Source organism: Alexandromys fortis, unplaced genomic scaffold, assembly GCF_014885135.2.
Source record: "Alexandromys fortis isolate MF-2015 unplaced genomic scaffold, M_Fortis_MF-2015_v1.1 scaffold_282, whole genome shotgun sequence".
In the NCBI taxonomy this organism is placed as follows: domain Eukaryota; kingdom Metazoa; phylum Chordata; class Mammalia; order Rodentia; family Cricetidae; genus Alexandromys; species Alexandromys fortis.
The window spans coordinates 1,162,729-1,173,819 of record NW_026068199.1 but is presented as its reverse complement, the minus strand read 5'-3'; the positions used below and the strand labels follow the sequence as shown (position 1 = coordinate 1,173,819).

At 38.6% G+C, this 11,091-nt stretch overlaps 1 protein-coding gene across 2 annotated transcripts in view; it reads right to left on the bottom strand.

Moving 5' to 3' along the window:
* The window catches only part of LOC126493044 (vomeronasal type-2 receptor 116-like), a 51,990-nt gene extending 42,272 nt beyond the window's left edge, over positions 1-9,718 (bottom strand). For both annotated transcript variants that reach the window (XM_050129790.1, XM_050129791.1), the window contains exons 1-2: positions 9,699-9,718; positions 4,286-4,462 (exon numbers count right to left, since the gene is read on the bottom strand). In XM_050129790.1, coding sequence (XP_049985747.1) covers positions 4,286-4,462; positions 9,699-9,718 — 197 coding nt within the window. The remainder of the gene's footprint in view (positions 1-4,285; positions 4,463-9,698) is intronic.
* Between the last annotated feature and the right edge of the window lie 1,373 nt (positions 9,719-11,091).

Sequence of the window (11,091 nt, the reverse complement as noted above, 5' to 3'; positions counted from 1 at the left end):
TGGCTCCAAACCATCTATAATGAGATCTGGTGCCCTCTTCTGGCATGCAAGCATACATGGAAGGAATGTTATATACATAATAAATAAATAAATTTTAAAAAAAAGAAAAAGAAAAGATCTCTTGAATAAATTTGGAGCATGGGGACCATGGGAGAAGATAGAAGGGAAGAGGAGAGAAAGGAAGGGGTGCAGAGAAAAGTATATAGCTAAATTTTTAGAAATTAAAAAATAAAAAATAAATAAAAAGACAGAAAAATGTTCAGAAATCTTTCTATTTGGTGAATATTTCTTAAAATACTACATGTGGGCATCTGAGAGCCTCTAAGCACTATGACATTGATGACACCAAATATCATCCAATAGAAGAAACATTATCCCTTCAAGCAGTAAGCATAAGATTTTTTCCTATTGTGCAGTGACTGATTATAATCTCGTTGAAGAAACATCTCATACACAGAATGGGCCACAGCATGCACAGCATTGTAAACATCATAAGTTCTCTCACTAAAGGCCATGTCAAAAGTCTACCATTAGCTATTCCAATGAGGCAATGAATGAGTTTTCAGTGTCTGCACTAAGAAACTGGGACTACTAAATTTCATTCACCTGGACTTTCCAGGTATTCATCTGAGTGTATGAGATGGATCAAGGAATAGTCAAAATTGAAAACTAGAAATCTTATCACGTTGGTGTGCAAAAGCTAGCATCCCAAGGGATAAGACAATTGTGAAGTCCCTATTTCGTATAGAGAAATCCCACTGTGAGATGGTGAGCCATATACCTAGTGATTTCTACAATCAAAAGGACACTGTTAGAGGACTGTCTGTGTCGCCATAAATGAAAAGAACATTTGTGAATGATGTCATGATTTGGTTATAATATACTTCAGGTCTTGACAAATAAAAATGCAGGTTGACTCAGATTATATTCACAAAATCAAACAGACTATATTTTTCCATCTTTTTTCTAAATTATGAAAGAGATTGAGCACCATCTTCATTGTCTGAAATGGGCAGCCCAATCCAGTTCCAGTTTAAGTGAAACATGAAAGAAATCATGGCCAAAGCTAGAGATGTATCTCTGTGGACCACCTGATACAGATAGGGAAATTGACCACGATCATTCAGGATAGGATGAGAGGGTCCATAGGTGAACTGAACGACCTAGGGCACAGGGAGCAGCAACATGCACTCTTAAGAACTTATAAACACTGCTCTACCAAGTGTTTTAGAAAAGCCCCTCACTTGTTACTTCTTTTTCTTTCTTTCTTTCTTTTTTTGTTTTTCGAGACAGGGTTTCTCTGTGGTTTTGGAGCCTGTCCTGGAACTAGCTCTTGTAGACCAGGCTGGTCTCGAACTCACAGAGATCCGTCTGCCTCTGCCTGCCAAGTGCTGGGATTAAAGGCATGCGCCACCACCGCCCGGCTACTTGTTACTTCTTTCCTCATCTCTGCTTCAAGCAGCGAAATGCAAAAGCCCCATCAAGTCTCTGAATAGTAGCCTTTAACTACACAGTTGGACATAGGTGTGTGACCATTATCTTTTCACACGTTTCTTAGCATCTGGGAATGGTAGAAACAGAGGCAAGGATTTCTTGCAAACACCCAATAATACTCCTCTGCTGACATTTTCAGAGGTCCGAGACTAACCCTATTATGACTGATGTTGCCCAATAAGGTCCTCTAAGCACCACAGTACACCTGATCTTGAAATTATAGACTGAATTAGGGGAGTTTCTTTATTTTGTTCAGAAAAAAATGAATGATAGTGTGTAATTGTGACACGGGACTACACCACCTCTGCTGGGAATTCATACAGAGACATATTTGGTAAAAGACCGGGGTTCCTGCTGAAATCACCAATGCAAACTGGCAGTTTTCAGTTAGTGCTCTGTAAAAGGGAACAGTGTACTGGACAGTAGTCCCAGCCTCCCTTAATGATTGAAACAAACATCCCAGGTTGTGAGTTAGGATGACAGAAGTTTCTGGAAGCTTGAAATATCTTCAAAAATTCATGAGAGTAAATCTCACATAAGTAAGATGAGCCCTTTGCAACTTTCTTAGAAAGAGCTGTCCATCTCTGGTTTTTGGGTGTGTGCACAGAATGTAAATACAAGAGTACAGGCATTGGTGAAACAGGAAACATGATCATATTTTGATTTTGAAATTATTCATCTATATAAAACACATATGTGATGCATTAGCCAAGATTCTGGTAATTTTTATGAACTGGGTAAGGTATTCAAAAAATGACTGGTGAGTGCACAGTAGTCTTTCTGGGCAACGTTTGGCTCCTGTTCTAATAATTCATTTTATTTAGTAGAAAATATAGTTAACAAATTCCCTCATGTCTATCATCATCATCTTTTTTCTTTTCTCCTTTCTAGTGTATTTATTGAAGGCACAAAATGCTTTATAAAAGCTTTATTTTTAAATATACTTAAATACTAGTGTACATTTGGTAAATATTTGTATGAATCAGTGTGTATGAACATGAGAGATACTCACATAGGACATAAAAAATGGATTTCATGGTTTTGAATAGCACTTGGCTTTAGTTGCCTTGGCCTCAAATGCACAGTGATGCACCTACTCCATTTCATGAATGCAGAGATTAAGGGCATGTACCCCGATATTGTCAACCTATTTACTATTTAAACAGGTATGTTCAATGTAATAGTACCTGGTATAGCTGAACAACATATATTTTCTTATACAGAGCACCTTTTGTCTACATTTCCAATGACAAATTCATAACACTGGCATGCACTTGAGAACTATGTATATCTGGAAATTGCAATGAGATTCATTTGTGACAGTATTACATGTTTGTGAAGTAAAATAATATAAAGTATACAATGTATGGAAAATATTTACGAATTTCTATACTATAGTCACTGAGATACTAGGAATAGAACAATACCATGTTATATTTATGTTTAGGGGAAGAATAATAACTCCTATGTCTTCTTACACATTATGTATCACCTGAAGAATAAACATCAAACTCAAACATATGCTTTCATGCTGAATGATGCACTCATGGTTAAATACAATCTATTTCCCAATTAGATTTCTTACCACTGCGGTATCTTTATGTACAAATATAGATATTTATTTATACATTTTGAAATAAAATGTCATTGAAATTTTCACCAACACTATATAGGAATATGAGATTACATCTTATGGAACTGAAACACTAACTCCTGCATGCTAAACATTAAGAAACATCAATTACTTGAACTCTTAGGGTGGCCTAGTAATCTAAAGTGCTAAATTTGAAATCAATAATCAACAGTACACAAATTCAAATGCGCAAAATGCCCAAATCAATAAAAAAAAGCTATAATTAGTAAAATTATTACAAGAGGAATGTAAGAGATAAAGGAGATATAATTGACAGTAAATAAACAGATTAAATATAAAGAGAAGAGACACATGATTCTTAAATAATTGTAAATATGAGCTAGTGGGTAGCTGTTCTCAAGTGTTGCCAAGTCACATGCCACAGCTGTCATGAAGGCAAGTTGCAAGGAAAGTAAGCAGTTACACCATTAGTGACAACACACCTTTCAAAGATGCAAACATATCTTTTGCACTCCATTTATTTCTTTCTTTATTCTAAAGAGACAGTGAGGAACTGTACTGTGGAAATAAAGGCCAGTTGCTGTACATGTATAAAAGTGAAGTATGGAGAAACAAAATCACAAAAGAAGTTTACAGTGGGCAGGAGTTTTACTTTCTTACTTTATGCAGCTTTAGAAGGCACAGTGTGACCACATGCAGAGCATCTGAGAGAGTAACTGAATATCCATGAAAAAACTCTGGAGCAAGGAGTGCCACACATATTAGTTGCATTGGCACATGCATTTGAAGCTGCATGGTGATCAAAGGGCCACCACAGACTCTAATCAATAGCGATTTAGTTGTACCCATTTAGTCTGATATTCATTGACTAGTACGAGATTTCTTTCAGCAAGACATCACTGGCTACTCTGTTGTGGAAACAGTCAAAAAGGAGGGATATATATGATGGACCAAGTTACAGAGTTCCCTTTTCCCTCAGCTTCCAGCCTTATAAGTAGGAGGGTAACTGCGAGGATAACAGAACATTCCCTGGAAAAATTAAAAGTAGAAAAATAGCATTGGGTCTCTAAAAGAATTTGGGGTTGTTTTTGGTGTGCAGATTGGAACAACAGATTCAAAGCATTGCTGATTCTCATCCTCTGGGCCCCTGTGAAATATTCATGATGAAATTTACATAGAAAATCTGAAGGAGCTTACCGTATATTCAGAATGTGGTTGAAATAATCTTTCTCCACGGGCCACTGCGCTGTTGAAAGAAAGAAGACACAACCTGTCACCAAGTCTCCATCATTTTCTTTATCTGGCTTCATTCTCCAAAAGCACCTGGGATGAGTAAACCTGGGCACAAGAAGTGGAATGTACAGGAAAAAAAATGAGGAAAATCAAATTGAAATTGAACATCTTTGTCTCACTCGAAGCCTGGGCAGTGTGTGTTGTGAAGTGCTATTCAGGTCAGCACATTAGATGGGCACCCGGATATTCCCATCTGCTTTTATTTCTGCAGCCAAAACAGAGGCTTTTGCGTATTCATGATTCCTTTATTTGTCAGTTGATTCCTCACCTCTGGAGAAATCTTGAATACTTTCCTCCCCTGTGTCTGTGCACCTGATATCCATGTGATCAAATTTGGTTGATAAATATATATGAGGATAATTCAGGTAGTTTCATGACATCATTTAATTTTGTAGACATTAAGGCTCCGTAGAGGATGCTATTTTGAGAAAATTTGGTCCCAGGACTGCCGGAACAAGCATTTTATGTTGATGCATGTGGAAATGATGTCAGTGTTATTTTGTTAGCTGATCCACATTGAGACATGCAGCCATGTTTCAGAAAGGACACACAAAGTCAAATTCCCTAGCTGCACACTGGGAATTCCTTCACAAAGTCCTTGTTAGGGAAAAAAAAAGGTCTATGGTTAGAAAAACTGAGTTCCACACAGCTTGCACAATGGCACCTATATTATACGACTGACAGTAACAGAATATCTAACCAAATCGTGTGCTTCCCTAGTCTTGAGTACTAATAATCAGTCCTAAATAAAAATATTTTTCTCTATTTTTATTACCTTATACATAATACCTATTAAATTTTCCACTTCCTCCCCTCCTCCCACTTCCCTCCAGCTCCCCCACACACCTTCCCACCCCTTTAAATCCAGTCCTAAGGGTACCCTGCCCTCTTTTAGGAAGTCCAAAGCCCTCCCCCCTCCATACAGGCCTAGGAAGATTTGCATCCAAAAAGAATAGGATCCCAAAAACCCAGTACATGCAGAAGAGACAAATCCCAGTGCCGTTATCATTCGCTTCTCAGTCAGTCCCCATTGTCAGCCACATTCAGAGGGTCCAGGTTGAACCCATGCTCTTTCAGTCCCAGTCCAGCTGGATTTGGTGAGCTCCCATTAGATCAGGCACACTGTCTCAGTGGGTGAACCAACCCCTCATGGTCCTGACTTCCTTGCTCATATTCTCCCTTCTTCTGCTCTTCAACTGGACCTTGGGAGCTCAGTCCAGTGTTCTGATGTGGGTCTCTGTCTCTATCTCCCTCCATCACCTGAGGAAGCTTCTATGGTGATATTCAAGATAGAAATCAGTCTGACTACAGGACAAGACCATTTCCGGCACCTTTCCTCCACTGCCCAGGGTCCCAGCTGGGGTCATCCCCATAGAATCCAGGGGATCCCTCTAGAGCCAAACTTCTTGATAACCCCAAAATGCCTCCCTCAATTAAGATATCGCGTTCCCTGCTCCCATATCAGTCCTTCCTCCATCTCAACTATCCCAGTCCTCCAAGCTTACCCTAACCCTCTTTTTTCCCTCTCTCTTGCCTTCTCTTCTTCCCCCTACTGAACCCCCACCCTCATGCTCCCAACTTTTGCCTGGTAACCTTGTCTGCTTCCAATTTCCAGGAGGATCTAATATGTTTTTCTTTGGGTTGACATTCTTGTTAGCTTCTCTAAAATCATGAACTATAGGCCTTTGTTTATGGCTAGAATACACTAATGAGTGAGTACATACCATATTTGCATTTTTGGATCTGGGTTATCTCACTCAGGATAGTGTTTTCTATTTCCATTCATTTGCATGCAAAATTCAAGATGTCATTATTTCTTACTGCTGAGAAGTACTCTGATGTGTAGGTGTGCCATCTATGTTGTTTCCAGGTTCTGGCAATTACAAATAGTACTGCTATGAATGTAGTTGAACAAATGCTTTTTGTAGTATGATTTGGCATATCTTGGAATATGCCCAAGAGTGGTATTGCTGGATCCTGAGGTAGGCTGACTCTCAATTTTCTGAGAAACCAACACACTGATTTCCAAAGTGGCTGCACAAGTTTGCATTCCCACCAGCAATGGATGAGAGTTCCCCTTACTCCACAACCTCTCTAGCACAGGCTATCACTGGTGTTTTTGATTTTACCATTCTGACAGGTGCAAGATGATATCTCAAAGTTGTTTTGATTTGCACTTCCCTGATTGCTAAGGAGGTTGAGCATGTCCTTAAATACCTTTTGGCGTTTTGAAATTTTTTTGTTGAGAATTCTGTGTTCAGTTCAGTACACCATTTTTAATTAGGTTATTTAGAATTTTAATGTCTAGTTTCTTCAGTTCTTTATATATTTTGGAGATCAGATCTTTTTCTTACGTGGGGTTGATGAAGATCATCTCCCATTAAGTAGGTTGCCTTTTTGTCTTAATGACTGTGTCCTTTGCTTTACAGAAGCTTCTCATTTCAGGAGGTCCCATTTATTCAATGTTGCCCTTAATGTCTGTGCTGCTGGGGTTATACATAGGAAGTGGTCTCCTATGCCCATGTATTGCATGTGACTTCCCAATTTCTCTTCTATCAGGTTCAGTGTGGTCAGATTTATATTGAGATCTTTAATCCATTTGGACTTAAGTTTTGTGCATGGTGATATATATGGATCTATTTTTATTCTTTTACAGGTTGACATTCAGTTATGCCAGCACCATTTGTTAAGGTGCTTTCTTTCTTACATTCTACACTTTTAGCTTTTTTGTCAAAAATCAGGTGGGCGTACGTTTGTGGATTAATATCCGGGTCTTTGATTCAATCCCATTGGTCAATGCCTCTGTTTTTATGCCAATACCAAGCTGTTTTCATTACTGTAGCTCTGTAATAGAGTTTGATGTCAGGGATGGTAATGCCTCTGAAAGTTCCTTATTGTATAGGATTGTTTTGGCTATCCTGATTTTTTTGTCTTTCATATAAAGTTGATTATTGTTCTCTCAACGTCTGTGAAGGATTTTGTTGGGATTTTCATGGGGAACATTAGAACTATAGATTACCTTTGGTAGAATTGCCATTTTTACTGTTGATCCTCCCAATCCAAGAGCATGGGAGATCCTTCCATTTTCTGGTATCCTCTTCAATTTCTATCTTCAAAGGCTTAATGTTACTGTCAAATAGATCTTTTATTTCTTTGGTTAGTGTTACCCCAAGATACTTTAAGCTAATTGTGGCTATCATGAAAGGTAAAGTTTCTCTGATTTCCCTCTCTGCTTCTTTATCCTTTGTGTATAGGGGGACAACTGATTTTTTTTTAGTTGATTTTGTATTCTGCCACATTACTGAAGGTATTTATCAGCTTTAGGAGCTCTCTGGTAAAGTTTTTGGGGTCACTTATGTAGAATCTCATATCATCTGCAAATAATGAAAGATAGACTTCTTTCTAATTCAACTCCCCTTGATCTCCTTATATTGTCTTATTGCTTTTGCTATAACTTCAAGTACTATGTTGAAGAGATATGGAGAGAGTGGACAGCCTTGTCTTGTTCCTGATTTAAGTGGAATGTCTTTGAGTTTCTCTCCATTTAACTTTATATTAGTGTCGGCTTGCTGTACATTGCTTTTATTATATTTAGGTATGATCCTTGTATTCCTAATCTCTCCAAGACCTTTATCATAAAGGGGTGTTGAATTTTGTCAAATGCTTTTTCAGCATCTAATGAGATGATTATATGGTTTTTTCTTTCAGTTTATTTATATGATGGATTACATTGATAGATTTTTGTATGTTGAACCATCTCTGCATCTCTGGGATGAAACCTACTAGATTATAATGGATGATTTTTTGATGTGTTCTTGGATTCGGTTTGCCAGTATTTTATTGATGATTTTTGCATTGATGTTCATGAGTGAGATTGGTCTGTAATTCTCTTTCTTGGTTGAGTGATTGTGTGGTTTTGGTATAAGAGTAGCTATAAATTTATAAAACGAGTTTGGCAATGACTCTTCTGCTTCTATTATGTGGAACACATTAAGGAGTATAAGTATTAGATCTTCTTAGAACTTCCTGTAGAATTCTGCACTAAAACCATCTGGCCTTGGGCTTTTTTTTTTTTTTTGGTTGGGAGGTTTTGATGACAGCTTCTATTTCTTTGAAATTTATAGGTCTATTAAAACTGCTCACCTGGTCTTGAATTAATTTTGGTAGATGGTATCTAGCTAAAAACTTGTCCATTGTTTTTTACCTATGAGTAGAACTCTAAAGTGTATATTGCCACACCTTCTTTATCCATTCTTCTATTGAGGGGCATGTAGATTGTTTCCAGGTTCTGGCTATTACAAATAGTGCTGCTATGAACATAGTTGAACAAATGCTTTTATAGTATGATTGGGCATCTCTTGGGTATATTCCCAAGAGAGGAATTGCTGGGTTCTGAGATAGGTTGACTCCCAGTTTCCTGAGAAACTGCCACACTGATTTCCAAAGTGGTTGCACAAGTTTGAATTCCCACCAACAATGGATAAGTGTTCCTCTTATTCCACATCCTCTCCAGCATAGGCTATCATTGGTGTTTTTGATTTTAGCCATTCTGACAGGTATAAGATGGTATCTCATAGTTGTTTTGATTTGCATTTCCCTCATCACTAAGGAGGATGAGCTTAACCTTAAGTATCTTTTGGCCATTTGAACTTTTTCTGTTGAGAATTCTTTGTTCAGTTCAGTACCCTATTTTTAAAAGGGTTAATTAGAGTTTTAATGTCTAGTTTTTTGAGTTCTGTATATATTTTGGAGACCAGATCTTTGTCTGATGCAGGGTTGGTGAAGATTTTCTCCCATAAATAAGGGACATTGGGCCCATAATTTGTGAACTTAGCTTCCTGGAGAAGCTAAGTAAGAAGGTGAACCCAAAGAAAAATGTATGGTTATCTTCCTGGATATTAGAAGTAGACGAAATTGCTTGGCAGGGGTTGGGAGCACGGGTGTGGGGGTGGGGCGGGGATAAGGGGAGATGGGGGAGAGAAGGGAGAAAGGGATGGTGGGAAGAGCTTGAGGGAATGGAATGGTTGGGATGAAGGAGGAATGGATGTGGGAGCAGGGAAGTAGATATCTTAATTAAGGGAGCCATTTTATGGTTGGCAAGAGACTTGACTCTAGAGGGGTTCCCAGATGTCCAAGGAGATGTCCCCAGCTTGTTCCTTTGGCAGCAGAGGAAAGGGTACCTGAACTGGCCTTATCCTATAGCCACACTGATGAATATCTTGCATATTACCATAGACCCTTCATCTGGTGATGGCTGGAGATAGAGACAGAGATCCACATTGGAGCACTGGACTGAGCTCCTAAGGTCCTAATGAGGAGCAGAAGGAGGGAGAACATGAGCAAGGAAGTCAGGACCGCAAGGGGTGTGTCCATCCACTGAGACAGTGGGACAAATCTAATGGGAGATCACCAAGTCCAGGTGGAATGGGACTGATAGAACATATGATCAAACCGGACTCTCTGAATGTGGCTGATGGTGGAGGCTGACTGAGAAGCCAAGGACAATGGCACTGGGCTTTGATTCTACTGCATGGACAGGCTTTGTGGGAGCATAGTCTGTTTGGATGCTCACCTTCCTGGACATGGGGGAAGTGGGGAGGACCTTGGACTTCCCATAGGGTTGGGAACACTGACTGCTCTTTGACCTGGAGAGGGATGGGGACGGGGAGTGAAGGGAGGGGAGGGACATGGGAGGAGGAGGAAATTTGGAAATTTTAATGAAATAAAATTAAATAAATAAATAAATACTTGACCATTTGTTTTACATTTTCCAATTTTGCAGAGTACGGGTTTTTGTAGTATGACCTAATGATTCTCTGAATTTCTTCAGTACCTGTTGTCATGTTCCCCTTTTCATTTCTGATCTTGTTAATTTGAGTGTTCTCTCTCCGTCTTTTGATTATTTAGGATTGGATAGGGGTTTGTCAATCTTGTTGATTTTCTCAAAGAACTAGTTATTTGTTTCATTGATTCTTTGGATTGTTTTCTATGTTTCTATTTTGTTGATTTCAGCCCTCAGTTTGATTATTTCCAGTCTTCTTCCTTTCCTGGGTGAGTCTGCTTCTTTTTTCTAAAGTCTTTAGGTTGCTGTTAAATCTCTAACGTGTGCTTTCTCAGTTTTCTTTATGTGGGCACTTAGTGCTATGAACTACCTTCTTAGCACTGCTTTCATACTGTCCCATAAGTTTGGGTATGTGTGTCTTCATTAACGCTAAATTCAAGGAAGACTTTCTTTTTTATGTCTTCCTTGACCCAGAGGTGGTTTAGTAGTTGACTGTTCAGCTTCCATGAGTTTGTAGGCTTTCTGGGGGTGGAATTGTCATTAAATGCTAACTTTACTGCCTGATGATCTGATAAGACACAGGTGGTTCTCCATTTTTTTTTGTATCTGTGGATGTTTGCTTTGTTATCCAGTATGTGATCAATTTTTGAGAAGGTTCCAATAGGTGCGGAGAAGAATGTAGATTTTTTCCTGTTTGGGTGGAATGTTCTATAAATGTCTGTTAAGTCCATTTGATTAATTACATCTGGTAGTTCTCTTATTTCTCTGTTAGGTTTCTGTCTGGTTGACTTGTCCATTGGTGAGAGAGTTGTGTTGAAGTCTCCTACTATTAGTGTGTGAGGTTTGATGTGTTCTTTGAATTCTAGTAATGTTTCTTTTACATATGTGGGTGCTTTTATATTAGGGGCATAGATATTCAGGATTGAGA